This window comes from Oncorhynchus nerka, linkage group LG25 (genome assembly GCF_034236695.1).
Source record: "Oncorhynchus nerka isolate Pitt River linkage group LG25, Oner_Uvic_2.0, whole genome shotgun sequence".
Taxonomy (NCBI): Eukaryota; Metazoa; Chordata; class Actinopteri; order Salmoniformes; family Salmonidae; genus Oncorhynchus; species Oncorhynchus nerka.
This window is the reverse complement of record NC_088420.1, coordinates 50,030,971-50,057,923: the sequence shown is the minus strand read 5'-3', so window position 1 is coordinate 50,057,923 and position 26,953 is coordinate 50,030,971. Positions and strand designations below refer to the sequence as shown.

Genomic DNA, 26,953 nt, shown 5'->3' with positions numbered 1-26,953 from the left:
CCAGACAAGCAGGGCCCAGATGTGTCAGTGACTGAGGCGGAGGAGCACTTACACAGGTTCATTGAGGTCAACCAGGCTTGGAAGGTCCTGAGCAACAAGGAGACAAATTGTAATTTTCTTTCAACCTTTATTTAACTAGGCAAGTCAGATAAGAACAAATTCTTATTTACAATGACGGCCTACATTCGGCCAAACCCGGACGACACTGGGCCAATTGTGCATCAGCCCTATGGGACTACCAATCACAGCCGGTTGTGAAACAGCCTGGCTTCGAACCAGGGTGTCTGTAGTGACACCTCTAGCACTGAGAAGCAGTGCCTTAGACTCGGGAGCCCAGCAAAGAGAGGGTGTGATCTGCAGTTACGTGGTAAATTCTCCTCCTACCATAGTTCACAGAGTATTTCAGAGAGCACCCTGCAATCCAGGAGGACTCCGTTATGAAACGGTCACTCTCACATAATGCACCTTATATTAACACTAGAATACTGTACTCTCACCACTCTCTAATGCTCTTCTTACAGCCACTATCTCATTCTTCTCACTTACTTTTGATAGCTCTCCTATAATTCATTTGAACATGAAGCATGATTTAATTTCATTACACGTTGGAATTGTATGGCTTTATTTATTCTTCCCGGTTTGTTCATGCTCAATTAATCCCATAGCAATTCCACTTTGGACCATCTCTTGCTTAATATTCAGTGATTCACAGTGAAGTATGACATTAGTCACTAAGGCCACATATAACTAGTGGGACTATGTGGTGTCTGAAAAGGTCACACTAAATGAGGCATGAAGCAATCCAGTTTGCATAACTTCAAGGCCTATTTCCATTTCCAAGATTTCCTTAAAACCTGGCTTACAAATTATTGTAAACATCGAGCTGAGCTTGTCAGAGTGTAGTTTAGACCATAAACACAACTGGCCTGTTTTACAAAGTATGTTCCCGTGATCCTTCTCACTTATCCGAATGCATGAGAAAGGGCCGAGGGGGGGTTTCGCAAAGACCCACCATCCACCCACCCAATAGGCTACATGAATAAAACAGGCAAAAGATTGTGTCCGTCTCTGTCCCTCACAAAACACCTCCTTCTGGAAGGAGGAGGAGGAAGAGTGGCGAGCGAGGAAATGTAGGTCAGGCATGTCACACATGGCCTAGCGTTACATGAAGTGATAGGCTGCTTACCCCCCCCCCCCCCCCCCCCCCTCCAGGAAAAAGGTCTCCCTAGCTAGCTCTCCATTAGGACCTTCAATAAATGTACATCCAGGCCCTCTGTGTGTGTGCACCATTAGCAGGGAGAGCTCCCATCGCCTTTAGGGAGGGGGGGTCAACACTCACAGTGTCGCTCTGGAAGCCAACTCACTCCAGCCACAGTATTGACATGTAGAGAGCATCTGTAGAAGAAGGAAAACCCTGTCTGGCCTTCATAGATGGTATTGACTTTGTCTTCCATTGTATGTTGTCATACAGCTTTTTAAATAATTATTTTCCCACTCATCCCCTGAATAGATGCAGTAAAGAGGTCAATGGAACTTAACAAAAACAATGGAATGCCATGGAAACGTGTGGGGGGAAAAAAAATCGGGATTTTCCTCATTGCCCCGCATCAAAATGATCCTACATTTAAGCTATTCTTTATATGTGTATTTCAGACTGTGTTGAGGGAACAAATTGGAGTAGAAAATGCTTGTATGGATGTCAACCCCAATACAATTTCATGTTATTGTCACCAATCAACTGCATTAGAGTTAAAAACCACTTTGACTACCACCACCGAGTTCTGTATGCTAGTTATGCTACCAGCTCATACTAAAGGAAGTTAGCATTTAGCAGTCACTTCTTCTAAACTTGAAGAGGGACCCTTTCCAAATGTTATGCAGCGAAAACAGCCAAATATATCCAAATCGGACTTAAGTAATCACATTGCGGACCTGTTACAATACATAAATCATTTTGGATTTGACGAATATCCACTTAGTGGGAATTGATTTCAAAGTTTAACACACAATACAACCCTATGCACAAGGACTACTTTGAACAACTTACACTAAACATTTTACACAAACACATTAACTGGAAGAACTGTGTAAATGCAAAGTTTGGTAACAGCATTGACGTAAAATGTCCCTGTTTTGTTGGTGTGTCCTTGTTTTGCAAAATACTGCGGTGTCAGCTATGACATGTGACACATTGACTTATCTTTTGGTTATTGAACTACAGTAAGTGAATGTATATACACACAAATGTATAAATATGCTATATCCTCCTTTGCATATTTGGGTATTATTCCACTCCCTGGCTATTATTTTAATTAGCTCTGACCCCAAACAAGACCACATTTTGTTGGTCTGGGCCAGACCATATCTGAACCGATCATAGACCTCTATGTTTCACATCAAAGTACAGTACAGAACTGTAGAGTTCAGTACTGAAGAGTTCTGTACTGAAGACTTCAGCAGAGTTTAGTACAGGAGAAGTTCAGTAGAGTACATTAGAACATATTAGAGTACAGTAGAGTATAGTTCAGTGCTCTACGGTGTACATACTGTACATGCACACACTCACTACTGTAAGTCCATCTGGATAAGAGCGTCTTCTAAATTACTCACATGTCAATGTAAAATGTACTGATCTCTACTGTGTTGTACTGAACTGTACTTTTCTTTACTGTGATGTACTGTGGTGTGCTGTACTGTGGTGTGCTGTACTGTGGTGTGCTGTACTGTGGTGTGCTGTACTGTGCTCTCCAAACTTGGAACCAAACTCTGTTTTGGGACTACTATGATTTCCCATTGTAGCCAATTCAACAGCAGAAATTCAGTGATCAATATTTTGGATATTTTGCGTTTTAATCACTTAATTCATAAACAAAAATTGATATCAATAAAAATACTATTGATAAGTCTACCTTTACCCGTGCTTAAATGTTTTTATCTGGATGTGCCGGGACAAAAGAGGTGGGTGACCTGGGGAGCTCTGAGGTACTGAAACGCATCAAAATAATGTGTCTTTATAATAAAGTATTTCATGCGTTGACATCACTTTTGCGTAGTGGCATAGAGTAGAGTAGAGGCGTTGCACACATGGGGAGTATAGACAAGCGTCTGGGAAGAATTTGGGCTTTTATGAACGCATTTCATGCAATTCTACATGACTGAATCTTGTTTTAATATCACACAAATGACCGAAATGACAGGCTACTTTGACATTGACACACTGAGAATCTGAGATCAATAAAAACGACCTCTTCTTGAATCCAACAATAGCCTAGGTGTGTGGAGACATATTGTACCATATGAGCGGGAAACTAGAGTCCTAAAAACAGCTTTCCAGGATTGACTCACAAGCCTATCTCTCTCTTGTTTTACTTTGTAGAACAATGCTGTTCGCTCAATAGGTCTATTTGGAAGATACAATATTTTGGTAGCCTACAGACAGATTAGTGTCCTCTTTTCAGAAGGAGACATTTGTTTTCCAACCTGTCTGTCCCAGGTGTTTTGGCCTGTTTTGGCTAAATTACAGGCCTACTCCTGGTGTAGTACTCTGAATGATTTCATTTCAATAAATCTCACTGTAGTTATGTGAGAGATTCAGGCACACTTTTCTTTCTCACCACAGCAACTGCCACGTGTTGGTTTGTCTCTAGGCTACAATGTTGCGCAAACCATACACCCTGGCTGGCCGAACATGAATCAATTCTAAGAATATTAGGCGCATTTTCGCATTTAGTTTTTTAGGGAGCAGGAGAATTACAGAAGAGGCAACTCGGACTATTGGATTTCTTTCATTGCAAACAATAAAAATCATGCCAGGAGAGGTACCAGATCCGGACAAATAGGGGATCATATTCTGTCAGAATTAAGCACTGACCTTTACTTGTTACTTCTGTGAACTTTAATTATCCTCCCTCCTGTTGTCAGACAGAAATGAGAAAATATCTTACAGAAACAGTATGTGGGTTTTTGGTAATGGCAAAAGGCAATGTTTCTTAAACTTACAGAAGGCAGAAAATGTTCTCAAAAACTAAATATGTGTTGATATTATTTGTCAGGGGCCTTTACTTCAACTTTATTGGGTTTTTATGCATTTCTGATATCTTTTAAGACTTTTTCTAGTCAATGTTTTCTAAGCTCCCTTTTCCATGTGTTTGACCAGAAATCAAATCCTTTTCTTATTCCAAATATATTGGGTGGAAAATGGTGGAAACATGTATATATTCCTTAATAAAAAAAATAAAAAAATGGACTCTTATCTTTAATTTGACACCCAATTTGACATACTCTTATGAACTTCACATGTTGGTGCTCATGGGTCCTTTTAGATGGAAATGACCTTTGTTAGGTCAGATTTGTTGAATGTGCCCCAATGACAGGGTCACAGCGTCCCGTGTTCCATTGACCTCTTTACTGCATCTGTATCAAACATTTTAGATCTCCAGTGACAGTTTGTTGTCCATTTATAACCTATCAATGGATATATTAATATGCCATTGAGTATGAAAGAAGTGAAGGTTGTGTTGTCTTCTTTTCACATTTGGGTTGGCAGGTAACCAAGTGGTTAGAGCATTGAGTCAGTAACCAAAAGGTTGATAGATCAAATCCCCAAACTGACAAGGTAGAAATCTGTCGTTCTGCCCCTGAACAAGGTAGTTAATTAACCCACTGTTCCTAGGCCGTCATTGTAAATAAGAATTTGTTCTTAACTGACTTGCCTAGTTAAATAAAGGTCAAATGAAAACAAATAAAAACAGCACGAATACCATGTATCCATCCACCTTCCCTTTTTAATAAAACAGAGAGTCAGAGTTTTCCTCTTGAACATGAAATCTGAGCCTTCTTTGATCGCTGGTCTGTGAGAGATTGTTGTAAGCACCCAATAGGGAGGGTGGGCTAGCAGACTAGCAGCACGCTGCTCCCATCTGTCTGGCTACTATAGACCTCTGCAATGTTCAGTCAGATCTCCACTAGTAAACATCACCATGGTGTTTTAATGTTGCCCAGCCATTTAGACGGACTGGCTCATCCTCCACTGTGATCAAGTGGGGATGTTAATTCAAACAAACACTTGGGTTCTACTGAAGCCAGCTCAAAATGCCTGTTTCATCCACATTTCACAGAGGAACTCGGTCCTCATCTTGTTTATTAGAGAGACGGATGAAACTCTAAAGGAGTGTCTTCTTGAGGAACTGTTGCTATCCCCTTTTGAACTTCAGCATGATTGGATTGTTTTATCTTCATACTCATTAGAAATGAAGGGGGATGGATATTCATTCATTACTCATCCCCATGTGTATTAGATCTGGTGATACACAGTACCAGTCAAAAGTTTGGTCACTCCTACTCATTCCAGGGTTTTTCTTTATTTCTACATTGTAGAATAATAGGGAAGACATCAAAACTATGAAATAACACATATGGAATCATGAAACCAAAAAAGTGTTAAACAAATCAAAATATATTTTATATTTGAGATTATTCAAAGTAGCCACCCTTCGCCTTGATGACAGCTTTGCACACTCTTGGCATTGTCTCAACCAGCTTCATGAAGTAGTCACCTGAAATGCATTTCAATGAACAGACGTGCCCTTTTAAAAGTTAATTTGGGGAATTTCTTTCTTTCTTAATGTGTTTGAGCCAATCAGTTGTGTTGTGACAAGGTATATATATTTTGATTTGTTTGACTCTTTGTTGGTTACTCCATGATTCCATATGTGTAATTTCATAGTTTTGATGTCTTCACTATTATTCTACAATGTAGAAAATAGTAAAAATAAAGAAAAACCCTTGAATGATTAGGTCTGTTCAAACTTTTGACTGGTACTGTATATACCCCATGAAAGTCACGGGATATTAGATACTAGTGTGAAAAAGAAAATGTCATGGTTAAAACCCGTTGGTTAAAAGTCCCTTGTTCACTGTTAAATAGTCTATGTCATAAACAACTGGCGTGGGCAAATCAGCTCTGTGCTGAGACCAGGGTTGCATTTCCCCTGTGTTTAGGCAGACATGTATGGTAATTACTGGGGAAGGTAATTGTGTTGTGTGGCGGAGGGAGACGTCTGTGTGTGTGTGTGAGCAGGGTGGACGCGTTTTGCTCCGGGTCTCTGACACACCGTTGGGTTGTCGGGGAGACGCTGTGCAGCCGGCCCTGACTAACACTAAATCATCTCATCCTCAATGTGCACCACCTCCGCCGCCCCATCGCCAAAGACACAGTGGCCGTCTTCCCGGGCTGTTTCAGGGCACGTTGCAGCAGCAGCCCATTGGAGAGGCCTGTGAGAAGCTTTTTTCACTCTCCAACTCCACCTCCCCAACACAGACCATAAACCTCCATGGCCAAGTATCTTGAGCCAAACAACTAATAGCACTTTAATGATATTGTCCATGTGACCTGGCAGAGCCTCTTTGAGCTCTCTCAATAGTGACTGGCTGTCGTCTGGGCCTTCTGGGCAGGGTGCATCAACTGGCTTAGTCACCCTATCATTGGAACAAGGTCCCACTGACTCCCTCAACCCTAGCAAGACTACAGTGTTCTGACAAAACTACAGTATTCAGAGTAGTTGATCTGCTTTTGATTCATTTGCAAAACATTTTGAAGGCTCAGATCGGACTTGAAAATCAATTAGCTCAATATTGTTAGCTTAACTGTGAAGCACTGTGACCTAGGTTCCCAAGCGAATGTAAAGACTATAATTTGCACCTGACCACTAGCACCTTAAGAAACTATGGTCTCACAAGATTGCAATGCCTACGACAGACGTGAACCAAATCCACATTTTGATGGGTGTATCTGTAATTTGAGCCTCATCCGTGAAATGGTACAGTATATCGGAGTATGAATTAACAGACACCTTTAACTGAGAATTTACTGACACCTTTCCTCAGTCTTACTGTACAACTTCTTAAAAACCCCATGGGAAGAGCAGGTGAAAATTCTTACACCAGACCTATCAAATGATATCCCTACATAGCTGTGAGCTTGGCCACCTAGGATTGTCTCCTGACTAATTAAAGACCAACTTTAAAGAGTGGCATCAAAACGTGCTAATTACCGTTTCCTCACAAAGACTGGTGCAGGGGTACTGTACTGCTAGAGATGGAAGGAAGTGTTAATATCTATTACTTTTGTTGTCTTTCTCCTTTGTCCTTATACTGACAATGGGCCTATGTTACTGCCAAATGTCTGACTCAGTTCGATGTACAATACATAGACAATATCCACCATATCCTCTAGTCAGTGGATACCTTTTAAGTTCATGTCTTAAAACATTTTTACTCGTTTTACTGTATGTTCCCCTCATTTCAATCCATACTGAGACAGGCATATTTCCATCATTTTATTTCAGCAATAAGGCCTAATGTTACCTAAGAGCATGTCAGGGAGGTTCTGAGGGTCACCTTAGAATGCCTCACGAGTTACTACTCTGCAGACAGGGCAGGAGGTAGCCTAGCGGTGAGAGCGCTGTGCCAGAATCCCCGAAGCCGACAAGGTGAAAAATCTGGTGATGTGACCTTGAGCAAGGCACTTAACCTTAATTGTTCCGGGGTCGCCGTTGATAATGCCAGACCCTGGCCGTGACCCCACTCTCCATGAGTGTGTCAGGGAGAGTCGGGATGTGCAAAAAGCTCATTTCCAATTGACATGTGTAATAATACACACTTGTGGTTGAAGTCGGAATTTATATACACCTTGGCCAAATAAGTTTCAACTCAGTTTTTCACAATTCTTGACATTTAATCCAGTAGAAATTCCCTGTTTTAGGTCAGTTAGGATCACCACTTTATTTTAAGAATGTGAAATGTCAGAATAATAGTAGAGATAATTATTTATTTCAGCTTTCATTTATTTCATCACATTCCCAGTGGGTCAGAAGTTTACATACACTCAATTAGTATTTGGTAGCATTGCCTTTAAATTGTTTAACTTGGGTCAAATGTTTTGCGTAGCCTTCCACAAGTTTCCCATAGTAAGTTGGGTGAATTTTGGCCCATTCCTCCTGACAGAGTTGGTGTAACTGAGTCAGGTTTGTAGGCCTCCTTGATCGCACATGCTTTTTCAGTTTTGCCAACAAATTTTCTATAGGATTGAGGTCAGGGCTTTCTGATGGCCACTCCAATACCTTGACTTTGTTGTCCTTAAGAGTGGAGAGTGAAGAGTGGAGGCACTGGCTGGAAGGAGCCGAACAGCCATTCCTGGTCTGGACCGACCATAAAAACCTGGAATATCTCCATACACCCAAGCGCATCAACTCCAGGTAGGCCCGGTGTGCCCTCCTGTTCACCAGATTTAACTTTAGCATCTCCTACCGCCCAGAGTCAAATAATGTGAAACCTAACGCCCTCTCCCGCCTATACAGTTCCTCTGCCACAGCCTCAACCTCTGAAACCATTCTCCATACCTCATGCCTTGCTGACACTGTAGATTGGGGCATTGAGAACTTGGTCCGCGAGGCACAACGCTCCCAGCCTGGACCTGAAGGGGGCCTGGCTGTTGGGAGCCCGGCTAACCAGCTGTTTGTCCCTAGTCTGGTCCCGGGTCCTGGAATGTGCTCATTCCTCAAGGCTGACCTGTCATCCAGGATCCTGTCTTTCACTAGCTTTCCTTCAACAACGTTTCTGGTGGCCCACAATGGTCCCTGACGTCTCTGCCTTCGTCACTGCATGCACTGTGTGTGCTCAAAACAAGACTCCACGGCAAGCTCCTTCTGGCCTCGTGCAGCCACTACTTCTCATATATCTCTGGAGTTTGTCACTGGGCTCCCTCCGAAACACTCATTCTGACGGTAGTCGATCGGTTCTCATTTCATCCCTATCCCCAAACTACCTTCTGCCAAGGAGCCGGCCCAGCTTATGGTGCAGCATGTCTTCCGGGTCCATGGACTCCCTCCATGGACTCCCGGTAGACATGGTCTCCGAGCGGAGTTCTCGTCTCAGTTCTGGAAGGCATTCTGCACCCTTATTGGGTCGTCAGCCAGCACGTCATCCAGATTCCATCCCCAAACTAACGGTCAGTCGGAGCGAGCAAACCAAGACCTGGAGACCACCTTAAGGTGTATGGTCTCAACTAAACCCACTACCTGGAGCCGTCAACTGGTCTGGGCGGAGAATGCCCGGAACATTCTTCCCAGTTCTGCCACGTGACTCTCCCCTTTCGAGTGCTCCATGGGTTATCAGCCTCCACTCTTCCATGAACAAGAGCAGGAGGTCAGCGTACCCTCGGCCCAGATGTTTGTCCGCCGCTGTCGACGTACCTGGAGAAGAGCCAGGGCGGCTATTCTCAAGACCAACTCCAGGTATCGTCGACAAGTGGACCATCGCTGGACCCCAGCTTCCCGCTACCACATTGGATACGGCTGTCCACACTGGACCTTCCCCTTCGGGTAGAGTCTCGCAAACTTTCCCCATCTCCAGAGTCCTGAGTTCCATTGCTGTCCGTCTCTTGTTACCCGCTACCCTCTGTATTCACCCTACGTACCATGTGTCTAGAATTACTGTCACACCCTGATCTGTTTAACCTGCCCTCGTTATTGTCTCCACCACCTCCAGGTGTCACTTGTTTTCCCAAGTGTATTTATCCCTGTGTTTCCTGTCTCTCTGTGCCAGTTCGTCTTGTATGTCCAAGCCTACCAGTGTTTTTTCCAGTTGTCCTGCTTTGCCTTTTCTCCTTTTTCTAGTTCTCCCAGTTTTGACCCTTGCCTGTTCTGGACTCCTTACCCGCTTGCCTGTCCATTCTGCCTGCCCTGACCCCGAGCCCGCCTGCCACTCTGTACCCCCTGGACTCTGATCTGACCTTTAGATTTCACCACTAGGTGAGACCTCAGACCTTTTGCTTGTCCACGACCATTCTCTTGCCTATTCCCTTTGGATTTATTAAACATCTTAAACTCCAACCATCTGCCTCCTGTGTCTGCATTTGGGTCTCACCTAATGTCATGATAACTATGGGGAGTCGCACTCTCGCAACTGCGGTTGAAGGATATACAATCTCGCCTGACAAGGCGAAGTCCCGCTGGAAGTCCCGCCGTCCACAGGTGATAAGTGTGAGGCTCTGATTCATTCCTTCAATTTTATACCGCTCTTTCCAGATCCAAGGAAGAGGCAGTGCGAGGCCAAACAGATGTTGTACCTCGTTTCCTTCCTTCAGGGAACAGTAGTTATAGTCAAAATGTTGCATTCCCTTTCAAATTTGTCAACTTTGGTACAACATACTATGGAGAAATATAATCACGCCCCAGTGGGACCCCAATGGATACTAAATGAAACGGTCCATGGCAGTCCACCCAGACCTGACCCCGCCAGAAGCTGCAGTCTGGGTATTGGGCGCACGGCGAGCTGCCTAGTGACTTTCCCCTGATCCAGCCGTAAGCATGCTGGGGCTACACTGGGAGAAGTGACATCCCAGTGATAAAACCTGAAAATGTGTGGTGATGCCAACTTGCTGCAGCGCAAATATCTCCTTATAGTCAACAGTCTAAACAACCCCCAAAACGCTGCTAGAGCCCTAGTGGAGTGGGTGCATACACCGCTAGGTACCCTAGCTGTTATATCAAATGTTATTTATCTCAGGTGTAGACCTTACCATGAAATGCTTACTTACAAGCCCTTAACTAACAATGCAGTTCAAGAAATAGAGTTAATAAAATATTTACTAAATAAACAAAATATATATATTTTTAAATCAAAGTGATAAGGAAATGTGTTTTAATAAATTATTAGAATGTTACAGTCCTGAAACCATAGGTCTGATACCATGTGATTGTATGAAATTAATTTGAATCATTAGATTATTATAATACATGTGTGTAAGTGTTAGACTCATTCGATGTTTATATTATAATACTGTGTGTGGTTTTAGTCAGAATCAACGTTTGGGAACAATGTGTCTAGTGTTTTGAGAACAGACTATCTGCCTGAGCCAGATCCGGGGAGACCTTGGCTGGGACACTGAGAACTTCCCAGTCCCAGGTCTCTCCCTATCTTAGGGGAGGGTAGGAAGACACTATTCTCACGTACTCCCCTAGGCTCTTTTGGCGGGCGGATTTGATGGTTGGTGTGGAAGTATGTGTGTCGCTATAAATTGAAGGTCCTGTACTGTACACGTCAGAACGTTCCCATGAATAAACATTTAACTTTGGTAGACTGGGCCTCTGTCCGTTTCCTTTTCTATCAGTATCTTCCAAATCCTGATATAACAGACTAAGGGTAACTTAATTGAATTGGTAAATGAACAGGAATATAGAATTCTCCTGACACAAAGTAACACAATAAATGTACATAACAATAACTAGTCAATGAGGGGGTGTACAGGTTAGTCGAGGTAATTTGTTTGACCACCCCCATTATTTTTAATGTAAGTAGTTTGGGTGGCCATTTGATTAGTTGTTTAGCAGTCTTATGGCTTGGGGGTAGAAGCTATTAAGGAACCTTTTGGTCCTAGACTTGGCGCTCCGGTACCGAAGATGAGTGAACAGTCTATGACTTGGGTGACTGAAATCTTTGACAATTTTTGGGCCTTCCTCTGACACCGCCTAGTATATATGTCCTGGATGTCAGGAAGCTTGGTCACAGTGATGTACTGGGCCATACGCACTACCCTCTGTGGTGCCTTATGGTCAGATTCCGAGCAGATGCCATACCAGGCGGTGATGCAATCGGTCAGAATGCTCTCGATGGTGCAGCTGTAGAACTTTTTGAGGATCTGGGGACCCGTGCCAAATATTTTCCGTCTCCTGGGGGGGGGGGGGGGGAAGTGTTGTCGTGCCCTCTTCACAATAGTCTTGGTGTGTTTGGACAATGATAGTTTGTTGGTGATGTTCGACCCGCTCCACTTCAGTCCCATTGATGTTAATGGGGGCCTGTTCGGCCCTCCTTTTCCTATAGTCCACTATCAGCTCCTTTGTCTTGCTCACCTTGAGAGAGAGGTTGTTGGTCTCTGACCTCCTCCTTATAGGCTGTCTCATCGTTGTCAGTAATCAGGCCTACCACTGTGTCGTCAGCAAACTTAATGATGGTGTTGGAGTCGTGCTTGGCCATGCAGTCGGGAGTACAGGAGGGGACTAAACACGCACCCCTGAGAGGCCCCAGTGTTGAGGATCAGATGTGTTGTTGATGAGCTTTGTGTGCACTGTGGTGTTGAACTTTGAGCTGTAGTCAATGAATAGCATTCTCACATAGGTGTTCCTTTTGTCCAGGTGTGAAAAGGCAGTATGGAGTGCGATTGAGATTGCGTCATCTGTGGAGCTGTTGGGGCGAATTGTAGTGGGTCTAGGGTTTCTGGCATGATGGTGTTGATGTGAGCCATGACCAGCCTTTCAAAGCACTTCATGGCTACCAACGTTAGTCCTATGGTGCGGGAATCATTTAGGCAGGTTACCTTCGTTTTCTTGGGCACAGGGGCTATGGTGGTCTGTTTGAAACGTAGGTATTACAGACTCAGGCAGGGGAAGGTTGAAAATGTCAGTGAAGACACTTGCCAGTTGCATGCTTTGTGTACACGTCCTGATAATCCATCTGGCCCCGCAGCTTTGTGAATGTGGACCTGTTTAAAGGTCTTGCTCACATCGGCTACAGAGAGCGTGACCACACAGTCATCTAGAACAGCTGGTGCTCTTATGCATGCTTCAGTGTTGCTTGCCTCGAAGCAAGCATAAAATGCATTTAGCTTGTCTGGTAGGCTTGCGTCCCTGGGCAGCACGCGTCTGGGTTTCCCTTTGTAGTTCGTAATAGTTTTTGAGCCCTGCCATATCCGACGAGCGTCAGAGCCGGTGTAGTAAGATTCAATCTTAGTCTTGTATTGATGTTTTGCCTGTGTGATGGTTCGTCTGACGGCATAGCAGGATTTCTTATAAGTGTCCGGATTTGTGTCCCGCTCCTTGAAAGCGGCAGCTCTAGCCTTTAGCTTGATGCGGATGTTGCCTGTAATCCATGGCTTCTGGTTGGGAAATGTACATATGGTCATTTGCCAAATGGAGGGCGAAGGAGAGCTTTGTATGCTTCTCTGTGTGTGGAGTAAAAGTGTTCTAGAGTTTTTTCTCCTCTTTTTCTCCTCTGGTTGCACATGTACCAGACGTAGATGCTCTGTCCTCCTGAAACACAGAGAAGCCAGCCAGCTCTATATTATACATGTCGTTGTTCAGCCAAGTCTCGGTGAAATGTAAGATACTCGTTTAAAAAATGGTTTTTTAAATGGTTTTTTCACTCCTTTTTCTCCCCAATTTCGTGGTATCCAATTGTTTTAGTAGCTACTATCTTGTCTCATCGCTACAACTCCCGTACGGGCTCGGGAGAGACGAAGGTTGAAAGTCATGCGTCCTCTGATACACAACCCAACCAAGCCGCACTGCTTCTTTACACAGCGCGCATCAACCCGGAAGCCTGCCGCACCAATGTGTCGGAGGAAACACCTTGGTTAGCGCGCACTGCGCCCGGCCCGCCACAGGAGTCGCTGGTGCGCGATGAGACAAGGACATCCCTACCTGCCAACCCTCCCTAACCCGGACAACACTAGGCCAATTATGCGTCGCCCCACGGACCTCCCGGTCACGGCCGGTTACGACAGAGCCTGGGCGCGAACCCAGAGTCTCTGATGGCACAGCCGGCGCTGCAGTACAGCGCCCTTAACCACTGCACGAACCTAGAATGCCTGGTGAAAACGCACTGTGTGACCCAGATGAGATTTGGCTAAACAGAGCCGAGAACCGGACACCCTCATGGTGATAACTCGAGACCCAGAAACGGAATGCTCTGAGATGGAGTCAGACAGCTCTTTTTCTGGTTTCTTATGAAGCCTAGAGACTGAATACGAGACAGTAGCATCGATGTGTGTAACATTGCTTGCCCCTTCAACTGAGCCCCCACCAGAAATCCGGTTGTAATAGACGGCATCTCGTCTGCCATTCCAGATCTTCACAATAAGAACCACTCTGATGTCTTACTTCTGAAGACAGGAGGATATTTCCTCCCTCAAAACGGGCGCTGAGGCCTCAGGAACAGTTGATGTGATGATGCTGCCGAAGCTTGGGGGACACACAACAAATTGTAGCCTGTACCCTGACATTGCATGATCCGCATGATCATGATCGCATGATCCAGGCCAACACTGCGCTTGCGCGCCATTGGTCGGAGCAGACAGTGAGACTCCCATGAAGTGCCATCTGAAGGGGCGGGCATCACCTTGTGGACTGGGAGAGATTGGTTATACATTTACATTTACATTTAAGTCATTTAGCAGACGCTCTTATCCAGAGCGACTTACAAATTGGTGCATTCACCTTATGACATCCAGTGGAACAGTAGTGCATCTAAATCTTTTAAGGGGGTGAGAGGGATTACTTTATCCTATCCTAGGTATTCCTTAAAGAGGTGGGGTTTCAGGTGTCTCCGGAAGGTGGTGATTGACTCCGCTGTCCTGGCGTCGTGAGGGAGTTTGTTCCACCATTGGGGGGCCAGAGCAGCGAACAGTTTTGACTGGGCTGAGCGGGAACTGTACTTCCTCAGTGGTAGGGAGGCGAGCAGGCCAGAGGTGGATGAACGCAGTGCCCTTGTTTGGGTGTAGGGCCTGATCAGAGCCTGGAGGTACTGAGGTGCCGTTCCCCTCACAGCTCCGTAGGCAAGCACCATGGTCTTGTAGCGGTTATTTTTCCATGTTCACCTCTTGATAACCATGTGTCTGAACGTGGAGAAAGGACCGTTTTCATCAAACTCACTTGCAGGAGAGACAACACTTTTGACACCCATGAAGACTGTGATAAGAGTTGCCTAAAGCCTGGCCCACTCTGTGTACCCGGGCTCCGGCAATCAGTGAAGTACCCCAATTGGCATTGCGACCTGGGAGCACTGTTGTCACAACGAGCCTCACTTGGTTGAGGCGGTAAGATGCGTTCTGGAAACCGGCTGGCACCCAGTGCTGGACAACACACACAAAAAAAATTGAACCTGGGAAAATAGCATTTTCATGGAGGTTACCCTACCGAGTAGTCATAGGTGCTGGCAGCAAAGTGCCTTGTAACCTAGCTGGGAATGGACAGACGGCTCTGAAAAATGTACCCCTTCTGTGGTGAACGGCAGGGCCAATTCTTAATTGAATCTAGCTCCCAGGAATGAAATGCATGAGACAAACAGCTCATTTCGGGGGTAATATGAATCATAGAGATTCATCCACAATCCCGGATCCGGGAGCGTAATCATAGCCTCAAACGAATTAGCGTAACGCAGCGGACATAAATACCCCTAGAAAATGTTCCTATTCATGAAAATCACAAATGAAATATATTGAGACACAGCTTAGCCTTTTGTTAATCACACTGTCATCTCAGATTTTCAAAATATGCGTTACAGCCAACGCTAGACAAGCATTTGTGTAAGTTTATCATGGCATAATGCTATGCTAGGCTCTGCTGGCAGCAGGCAACATTTTCACGAAAATAAGAAAAGCAATCAAATTAAATAATTTACCTTTGAAGAACTTCGGATGTTTTCACTCAGGAGACTCCCAGTTAGATAGCAAATGTTACTTTTTTCCAAAAATATTATTTTTGTAGGCGAAATAGCTCCCGTTTGTTCATCATGCTTGGCTGAGAAATTGACCGGAAAATGCTATCACTACAACGCCAAACTTTTTTCCAAATTAGCTCCATAATATCGACAGAAACACGGCAAACGTTGTTTAGGATCAATCCCCAAGGTGTTTTTAACATATATATTCGATAATATATCCGTCGAGGCAATTGGTTTCCCATAAGAAGCGATTGGAAAAATGGCTACCTCAGTATTTTACGCAAGATTTTCTGCGGGAAACACCATGTGACCACTTGCTAAATATGTTCCCTTACGGCTATCCTTCAACAGAAATGCGTAAAAAGACGTCACAATGCTGTACATTTACATTTAAGTCATTTAGCAGACGCTCTTATCCAGAGCGACTTACAAATTACCTGTAGACACGTTGGGGAATACGTAGAAAACGTAAGCTCATTCATAGCTCATTCACAGCCATATAAGGAGTCATTGGCATGAGGCGGTTTCAAAAAATGCGGCACTTCCTGATTGGATTTTTATCTGGGTTTCGCCTGTAACATCAGTTCTGTTGCACTCACAGACAATATCTTTGCAGTTTTGGAAACGTCAGAGTGTTGTCTATCCAATTATATGCATAGTCGAGCATAATATTGTGACAAAATATCTTGTTTAAAACGGGAACGTTTTTCATCCAAAAATGTAAATATCGCCCCCTAATCGTAAAAGGATAATTATGCTTTTTTTGCAGATGTTTACTGACACCGGACATATTCAATGGGTGTTGAGCATTCATAAATTCATCAGTTATTCTGTGCTCTGGCACACTCAGACGAGAGTGCTCTGAAATTGGTGTAGATGGCCAGACTGAATTTACAAATGCACCCGAAATGGTTACTTGCATCGTGGAATCTTTTGTTAAGACATGTAGCTAGCTAGCTAGGTACACAATGGACCATAATCCCAACTCCTGACATTACTACCCTGCATGAATCAAACCAGGTTCAATGTTAGCTAGCTAACATTAGACTATAACTAGCTAAGCAAATGGCTCTGAGATACTAATAATAAGATCATACACATAACGTTATCTAGCGAGCCAGCCAGCTAACATTAGCTAGCTAGCTAACAGTACACTTTAACTTGAAATAAAACAACTTTGTCAAAATTATAAACGTATAATATCTGAAAATGTAACTAGCTAGACTATCTTACCCATTACCCATGGTTGGATGCTTCTCCCTGTAACGGATGCCATGGTTGCCCTTAGTTTGAAGATGTAATCCGGCAACAAGTGTTTTCTCCATCGCCTTAGCTATCATAATCTAATTCCACTGATTTCAAAACTTCAGAAAGTGGAGAGCAACACATACAGTTCTACTAAGATTTTTTTTTAAAGCCACGTTAGACAGGATTACCTAAACATACTAACCAGCTCAAATAGATAGAAGAGTGCTACATGGCAGACCAATCCGAACTCATCTCTTGGTATGTCCGGGAAGGTTGCTGACTTTTTCTGTGGCTAAACTAACATTAAGTTAATTTAATTTAACAATTGTACTCGTATTTACAGATGGAATACAAGTTTGTTATGTTAGAGGTTAAGGCACATGAAAGTTCACATGTTCCAGAAGGCAATTTGATAAAAAAGTTTAAATGGCTCTCGTGTGAAGGAGTGACACGCGGCATACACCTAGTTTCCTGAACCGGATCACAACTGTGAATGGTCCTGGCGCACCAAAAAAAAGTGTTAAAGGAAGCCAGCTTGGATCTCATTGAGAGCATACGTCCTTGACATAAAAACTTTAATTGTTGCATCTCGTTGTGTTGTTGTCCTCTGGTGGCTAGCTAGCCAGCTAGCTAACATAGTGCCTTTCCTAAATTAGCCATGGATGGAGATAGGATTGGGACTTGTGGTTTTACTTAATTCTCCGTACTGGCCAATGATCATAACGGCGATTCTGATCCAACCATTAATTCAACATTGTTGTGCCCCTGGCCTGAGAGGATGGAAGTTCAATATGTAGTTAGATGTAGAAAGCTAATGTTAACTAGCTAACGTTGCCCATGAATGAAATTTAGGCTAGCGAGCTAGTATTTTAGCCAGGTAGCCTAGGACAACAAAAAATTCAAGCGTGTATTCTATGAATTTCGTCTACGTGAAAGAGAGGATGGCATTGACATTTCTCTATAATTAGGGTGAGTCAACATGTTTCTCTACTTGCACGAACGCGCACGCACACACACAGAAATCAGAACCATTGACAGCCACATCATATTTAGCTATATTGGACTAAATTGTTTTTGGTATCTTTTAGTTATCACTGTATTAGACTAAGCAGAGGTGATTTAATGATGTTGAAGTGTTGAAGTTGAAATGGTGCTGGAATATTGGAGGCAGCTGCTGTTTTCTTCGAGACTTGTGGTAACTCTCTGTGCTTCTAAATAAATAGTTGTTTCGTGGTCCAAAAATGTCCGAAACATTAACTTGCTTGATCATGCTGTAGGTCATGTAACTGTCTGTTACTGTACATGCAATATGCTTTGTGGACTTCAGTGGAAAGAGGTTGCGATCCAGTTTTGTGATAAAACAAAGGTGTTGTTGAGTTTATTCTGTGACTGTGTCTTATTGTTTCGGCCTTTAGGCCTATATTTCAGTCACCATACATATGAATTAACAGGTTATAGAGGAAACAACACAACTATCCCCACACAGGTTGTAATATGGAGTTTTATCCACATACCGCTACTGGCTAGTGGACAGAGACCAAACCTATCACTCTCACCCTGGGGAGATTAATATATACCTCTTGAACACTGTGGACCGTATAGCCCAGTACATGACTGGGGCCAAGCTTCCTGCCAATAAGCCCCCCCGCCTTTTATTTTAACACTGCTGCTACTCACTGTTTATTATCTATGCATAGTCACTTTACCCCTACTTACATGTACAAATGACATCGACTAACCTGTACCCCCGCACATTGACCCTGTATATTCTATTTATTGTTACTTTTTAATTTATTTTCTACTTTAGTTCATTTAGAAAATATTTTATTAACTCTATTTCTTGAACTGCATTGTTGGTTAAGAGCTTGTAAGTATGCATTTCACGGTAAGGTCTACCCCTGCGGTATTCGGTGCATGTGATACATACATTTGATTTGAACACGGGTAAACAGAGGAGGCAGCATCTGCAGCTCTGGAAATGGCTTACGTAGTACTGTCACACCCTGACCTTAGAGAGACGTTTTATTTCTCTATTTGGTTAGGTTAGGGTGTGATTTGGGGTGGGCATTCTATGTTGTCTATTTCTTTGTTTTTGGCTGAGTATGGTTCCCAATCAAAGGCAGCTGTCTATCGTTGTTTCTGATTGTGGATCATACTTAGGCAGCCCTTTTTCCCACTTTCTGTTGTTGGATCTTGTCTATATTTTGTTGCCTGTCAGCGCTAGTTGTATAGCTTCACGTTTCGTTTGTTGGTTTTGTTGGTTTTGTTCGGTGTTCATTTATTAAAGAAAAATGTACACCTACTACGCTGCACCTTGGTTCATTCCTTACGACGATCGTGACAAGTACCCCGTTTAGCTAAATGTGGGGGCACTGTTGTCACAGTAATGTTTTGGCGGAGGGGCGCACGGGTCACTCAGACCCGTGCCAAGGCCCCTCGCACCAGGGGCTACCCCAGCCAAGTACTCGGTTCACGCAAACCCGGTTTCCTTATAGGAATCGGGATGCCATAACACAGAGGGAAATCTGTTAGGTTTCACTCGCCGGAAGGTAAGCATGCTAGCTGACTTTAGCCAGGAGGCATTTTAGCATAAGCTAGGCTAGCTAGCTTCTTTGACCGCAGCACAGACCGTTTAGAATAACCAAGCGACTTAACGCTACGTATACTAAACAAGAGAGCTACTGCAGCAATTCCACCGTGAGGAGGCAGAGATACAGTTGAAGTCGGAAGTTTACATACACTTAGGTTGGAGTCCTTAAAACTCGGTTTTCAACCACTCCACAAATTTCTTGTTAACAAACTATAGTTTTGGCAAGTCGGTTAGGACATCTACTTTGTGCAAGACAGATTATTTCACTTATAATTCACTGTATCACAATTCCAGTGGGTCAGAAGTTGATATACACTAAGTTGACTGTGCCTTTAAACAGCTTGGAGAATTCTAGAAAATTATGTATTGGCTTTAGAAGTGCTGATAGACTAATTGACATCATTTGAGTCAATTGGACGTGTACCTGTGGATAAATTTCAAAGCCTACCTTCAAACTCAGTGCCTCTTTGCTTGACATCATGGGAAAATCAAAAGAAATCAGCCAAGACCTCAGAAAAAAAATTATAGACCTCCACAAGTCTGGTTCATCCTTGGGAGCAATTTCCAAATGCCTGAAGGTACCACGTTCATCTTCAGAAACAATAGTACGCAAGCATAAACACCATGGGACCACACAGCCGTCATATCGCTATGTTTGGAGGAAAAAGGGGTAGGCTTGCAAGCCGAAGAACACCATCCCAACCGTGAAGCACGGGGGTGGCAGCATCATGTTGTGGGGGTGCTTTGCTGCAGGAATTTATGTGGATATATTGAAGCAACAGGAAGTCAGTCAGGAAGTTCAAGCTTTGTCGAACAATTGGTCTTCCAAATGGACAATGACCCAAAGCATACTTCTAAAGTTGTGGCAAAATGGCTTAAGGACAACAAAGTCAAGGTATTTGAGTGGCCGTCACAAAGTCCTGACCTCAATTCCATAAAAAAATTGTGGGCAGAACTGAAAAAGCGTGTGTGAGCAAGTAGGCCTACAAACCTGACTCAGTTACACCAGCTCTGTCAGGAGAAATGGGCCAAAATTCACCCAACTTATTGTGGGAAGCTTCTGGAAGGGTACCCAAAATGTTTGACCCAAGTTAAACAATTTAAAGGCAATGCTACTGTAAGGAATTGCTATTTCGTATGCAGGTGACTAACTTACTGCTAATTACATGGCTACAACTCACAGTAAAGCCTGTGGGGTCCCCTACAGGATAGCTCCCACATTACACACATAATCTCCTATGTAACCGAACACTGTGTGCCCGATGAAGATCCTACGATGACGGACAGACAACTGAGCCAATGGCGGAAGACTACAGACTACAACCAGCTGAACCAATCCGGAGATCCGATCTTCCTAGGGTCAACCTACTTTCTGTGACGTATATAAGGGCTGTGCTGACTGTTTACGCTCTCTCTGCCTGCTGTTCCAACACGAACTAACGGAAGAGCCGTATTTACGTGTACCAGATATTCTCCCTCTGAAATAAACTGTCGCTTGTCGTACAATTTTAACACCTGGTCTGAATCGATCCTTAACCGGCTCACCCTTCTAATATCCTTTTATCAACACTACCAAATACAAATTGAGTGTATGTAAACATCTGACCCACTGGGAATGTGATGAAAGAAATAAAAGCTGAAATAAATCATTCTCTCTACTATTAGAGAGTAAATCATTCTCTCTACTATTAGAGAGTAAAGTAATGTGGTGATCCTAACTGGCCTAAAACAGGGAATTTTTACTAGGATTAAATGTCAGGAATTGTGAAAACTGAGTTTAAATGTAGTTGGCTAAGGTGTATGTAAACTTCCGACTTCAACTGTAGCTAGCAATAGCTAGCATGCCTTGGCAAGTTAGCCAACGTGGCTAGCACGCTATGCAGCGCTAGTGTAGCTAGCCCGGTCTCGAAAGTCCATGTAGGACCGGATCACTTCATCAAAAAGTCTGGGAAGAGAGGCAAGCGGTGCTTGACCGAGGCAGACAAAGGCGGCAAGGGGCCCATCACACCTGACCACCCTCTTGTGGTTGCCTGACATCTCTCCATCCAGCTCTGTGCTGTTAAAGAGGAGAATTTAATCTTCCCATAATCGAGTAACTTGCCAGTTTGGCTAAAACAAGCTGCTCATCAAACTACTAGGCTAGCCAATGATCTTACAGTATTTCCATTTGACATTTAAGACTTCATGGCTTTTCCATAGGTATTGTCCTCCGTGACATTTACATGTTTCTTCTGCGTCTCAATGCAGCCGGTGAACTGAATCAAGGTTGGCCAGTCGATGCCCGTGTCAGTCTGGACGACATGACTTCCGATGACGGTGAGTGAGTCGAGCTATGGTCATCTTCCTTTGTGTTGATCATTTCATCGTGCTCTCTTCTCTCCTGCCATTGGAGTCATAGTGGATGCATCCATCAAGTCATACTCCACTTGTCTCGTCCCGTGTAGCCCTCTGCTCTTACCTGTTTGACAGTGTCTGTGTTCTCTTTTAAGATAACGAGGTGTATGCCTATGGCTGTTGCTATGGAGGGGAGTTCTCCATTGGAAGAGAGGCAGAGGATGAAAAGGCCATTTTGCGCTGTGACACCTGTTCCCTCAGCATAAGAAGTCAAGAGGACAAATTGACTGATTGGTCTCGTTGTTGCTCTTTGAATCCTGAAGAACTGTTTGACGTCAAGGAGGTTTCAAACTTTTCTCTTCGTCTACATCCACTGAACACGTGTCCACATTTTAACCGTGCATTTATATGGACAACCCCGCGGGGCTTTTCTGGTGGACAGTGAGTGGAAAGTTGATTTTGCTCTGTAACAGACAAGCTCCTCTGTTATTTTAATACCATGTACTAAAATCATGGTGTCAAATTCAACTAGCAACCAATTTAATGAACTGTCTTATGATAATGGCTATGTGAGTCGCACATGCACCATTTTCATTTGTCTCTAGTAGACCCTGAAGTTCTATTGAGTAGAGGAATCTGCTGTTTGTTTGCGCCCCACCCCCTTCCATTGTGAACAGCAAATGGCTCGGTAACCTCTTAGCTCTTGTTAACTTTGCATGTAAATAAATGAGTTTTTTTCCCCTCAACTCACAATGCAGTTACAAAGGGCCTCCACACTTCACCGCAGAAGACCCCTCTAGTGAATGACAATCTTTTTTGTCTTATTGTCCCTCATCCCCCAAGTTGGCAGATAGGAGAGGTTACAGCAACGGGATGGGGTCATGGGTTCATTATACTTCAAACAGAGTCATTAGGCTGTTCCCTAAAATCGGTCCTCTTTTAGCAGAAACAGCTTGAGCTGGGCGAACCACGCTTTTCATCAACGTCCTGTGGTCTGAACCAGGGCTAGACCTGCCAGTGGGCCAGCATCGGACCGAACCCTAATCGACTGTGGCATCAATTAGGAATAATCTCATCACTTTTAGAGAGTGGGCTTGTCAAAGCTCTAATGAAGTTCTATCTGTCCCCCCCTACATAGCGCAGACAAGATCAACAATACATTATGGTACCGTGATGGACATTAGAATCCCCGGGGCGATTTGTGTGGACGTCACTTTTAACCTGGTGTAAGGACAGGTCTCAGTTTGGAGATTCACTTGATTATTTGGAAAATGTGTTCAGTATGTTCAGTATTGATTCAGTTACTTTCAATAGTAGTTGGAGTGAACAGTCGATATGATGGCATTTTGAGCTTTGTTTTGTTGTGATTTGGAAATGTAATAGATTCCAACGAGTCTAATACATTTTGGCTTGAAAGGATCAAAACTTAAAGGTACTTCTATTAAATGTGTACTTCAGTAAACAAACCCTCTAACAATAAAGTGGGCCACTATAATATTGTAAGACGTTTTTCCTTCTAAGCTTCTAAGAGAAAGTCTGGACAAAAGAAAGGAGGAGTCTTCCCCAACTCTCTCCGACAGTTGTTGCGAAGATACTGGAGGTGAAGGAGTCCTGTAGCTCTGTGGCTTTCGGTGTGAATGGCAGCCGTAACCTGAACCCCCTGTCAAGTGTGAACTGAGCGGAGGAGAGAGTTTCACAGATCTCCTTCCAAGTTCACAGGTATCTTTGAAAAGAGAGCCTGAAAGAGAGGCTCAAACTCAAAGGGCGGAGGGAGATAAAGCCACTCTTTCTCCTCATCAACCTCCATGGATTTTCTTCTCTCATTTTTCCTCTGGAACTCCGACTTAATCTCAGACAAACAAAGGAAGGACCCCCCCCCCATCTAATTCATAACCCAACACACAGATCTGTAGAAGTAGTGCTTCCCTGTTTGGGCTAGGCCCACAAATGGAATTGCCTCTCCCAGAGACTGGACAAAAGGTGGGCTCCATAGTACACCGCAGGTGTTACTTTGTTTGAAAATCACATGCAGTATGTAAGATTGCAAGATTGATATTAGAAACCGCTTATCCTCTAGCACAAATACTTCATGAAGAACTTTTATCATTTCTTACGTACCATGGTTGTTAGACCAGTGTTGGAGAAGTAGTCATATCTAGCAGATCATCTGAATGACAAGTAAATTTTGTCAATATGTTTACTCCCTCCTTTCAGTTGGAATCTAACATCTTGTGTTGTGCTATCTAATACCTCCTCACCCTGGCATAATGCAGACAAGGGGCACCGAGACCTTTGCAAACAACACTGCCTCAGAGAAAACAACCCTAGTAAACGCTCTGCTTGTTTATTTGGAGTTTGTCTGGAGCCTCGTGTCAACACCGAGGCTTGTTTGATGGCGAGAGAGACTGTGAGAGTGACGGGCTGTCAGTACCTCAACCCACCATGCTCGCCCCCCCATGTTTGCCATAGAGATCAGTGGGCATCCCTCTTTACACAGAGCCCCTCTTAAACCAAACGGTAAACAGAGGCGTTCCACAATGTGACATTGGCCCCATGCTTTATCCTAGCTGCCAGGAGGGGACAGACAGAGAAGGCTGGATAGAACATTGAAAAGTCGACTCTGTTTGACTACTACTGCTGAATGCAGGACAATGCCAATACACAGATGTATAAAACCCACCTTTGGAATCATTGAGTTTTCTTCAGGTTAAAGGAACAACAATAATGCACTATTTCTTTCAGAATTACATTCGAATGACTAATCAGAATCGCTAAGGCTACGTTGGTGTTTGGGGTGTTAAGATACTCCTTTTTAATTACCGGGGTAGTATTGTGGTTTGTCAGTAAGGCCAGTCAGTATTGTGACAGCTACAGTATAGTAGTTTGAGACGGACTCTTTGCTTATTGCTGAGACTGTTTCAGAGCCAGAGGTTTTACTGCCCATCCCATCAGCCTGTCTACTCAGCTGGAACTAATACTGCAATTGCAGACGTGTTTGTGTGTCTGTGTGTGTTTTGAAAGAGAAAGTGAAAGGGATAGACTAATGAGAATAGGGTTACTGGTGTCTAGTTGAATAAGACATTTCCAAAATAACATTTCTAAAGGACTTATTGCACTTTTGGTTGCTTTCTGGTGTAGGTAGTCTGATAAAATGTTTCATATTGTATTATTCTTCCCACAGCCGTTGTGAGCTGAGACTAATATTGTATTATTATGAAATTATAACATGGACTGAACAACAAGATCAGAGGTTTTAATAAAAGCAATTTACTCAACCATTGTGGGAGTGCTGGTGAGGGTAGGATTACTTGGTTGAACTCCCCTATGTACTCTGAGGCAGAGTGAGCGACAGCCATTTTGGTTAGAGAAGCCAAATAGCCCTTGGGTTTTGCCTGCAACATGTCAGGACTTGCACATGAACATAACTGCAGCTTGTTAGTGACACAGGAGCCCCCACCCTGGCATCCCCAGCTGATCACTAGTCTGTTCAGAAATGCTCATTATAAGCAAACTAACCTTACACCTCCCTGTTACTAGTACCACCCTAAAATCAGGTAGCCCAGTTGGCACGCACAAAATGACTTACCTCACCTTTTCAGGGAAATCCTGAAAATCCTGAGAATCCTCACACTGGGAGATCTACTGACATAGAAAGTAGCCTCTGACATAGAACATTCCATCCCAATATGTAGGCTATATTACAACCCATTCCCATAACACACTGTAACCTCTCCCCCCAGTATATGTAGGAGGATGACTCCGCATCAGCTTGTTTTTTTGGCAGGGTATTGAGTTCTGGACTTTTCTCCACATTGCTCCTGTTGATGGCATTAACTAAAGCAAGCAGAGCGGAAACCACTGGGAGCTTTATGAATGGCATCCTACAGATGGGAACGGATTAGGCCTCGCTCTCATCCAGTTACAGCGCCAGGTGGCTTTTTTTTCCTCCAGCAAAGGTGTTACACTTAATCCCATTACGTCGCTGCTAAATCTCACAGACATCAAAATGATCACCCACCCTCTCTCTCTCTCTCTCTCTCTCTCTCTCTCTCTCTCTCTCTCTCTCTCTCGCCCTGTCCTCCTGCCCCTCCCGCGCAACCTACCCCCTCCTGCTCACTTTCCATCCATTCTCTTTCCGAGTGACTGGAGGTGGCTTCACCTGAAAAGAGTCCAAATCTACAGGCAGCTGCTGTTTTAGCCGCCGCGCCGACTCGCTGCGAATGCCAATCTTGATCCAATTTCAGCACGCTGGTGGCCCCTTATTCCCCCGTCCAATAACTTGTCTGCTGGAAAAATCCCACTGCTACAAATCAAGTCTATAATCCTAGCAAGGGACCTCATGTCAATCTCGTCTTCCAAACCCATGCTGCAGGTTCCCCCTTCTTTCTCTCTCTCTCTCTTTCAGTGTATTGCTGCTTGGCCTCTGGGGACGGTCCTTAAGTCCCACGTCTCCTTAGAAGAATAGATCAGCGATCACGAAACATGACCTCCCAAAACCTTGATATGGCAATATTGTGACCCTTGGGGCATTAGACACAGGTGAGGATTAGAATTTTGCATAATAAGATTAGACGCTGACTGAATGATATCAAGGGAGGATCCATATGTGGCCGGCTGGCTCACTGTCGCCTGCTGTAGGCTGAGGGATACGTGTCACAGAGGGGGGCAGCTGAGGAGCTGCTGGAAATCAAATGGGATTGGGTTCTGAATTAGCTGGCCATTCCCAGCCACTGGTGTCCCATACTCACAGGGTCAGACTCCATCCCCCACAGCTGCATGTGTGGGGGTTAGGTTGGCTTACATTTACAGTCCAGTTACTCAAATGTAGGTTTCTCCCCACAACCACAGGTTGATGTCAAGTCAGCTTTACTTATAACCCACTTGAATTTGGTTTACCAATAAACACTTTAAGAAGGCCTGAATAAAGCCTGGATAAAGGAGATTAAACAATTGATGACTTTTTTTGTTTCTCAATGTCTTTAGAATGTGACATCCGGTGTATTTGCCACTGTTGTATTCTATATACATATGTACAAAATGAATGCTTTATTGAATAAATCAGTAAGTGCCACTACCACAAGTAAATCCACTATGAGCCGCACCTTTCTCCTCTGTGTACCGGTTCCTTTCCCCCTCACAGAAAGTTGTGTGACCGTGCTTCTTGCTCCACCACAGGGTGACCCCAGGGTGTGGGAAACGGGCCCGTCCATCCCCTCGCTGAGCGGATCAATAAGCATTGGACACAATATCGACCCGCCGTCCCCCCAAATGACCATCAGGGAGTGA

The 26,953-nt window shown here is 44.0% G+C and overlaps 1 protein-coding gene across 1 annotated transcript; it reads left to right on the top strand.

Annotated features, from left to right (window-relative positions):
• LOC115108931 (dnaJ homolog subfamily C member 24-like) lies at positions 1-26,953 on the top strand (the record flags this gene model as incomplete). Its single annotated transcript, XM_065009947.1, has 6 exons — positions 1-109; positions 338-367; positions 21,581-21,649; positions 21,823-21,936; positions 23,248-23,334; positions 26,808-26,953. Coding segments are annotated over 6 exons (555 nt in total), but the record flags the coding sequence as incomplete, so codon positions are not given.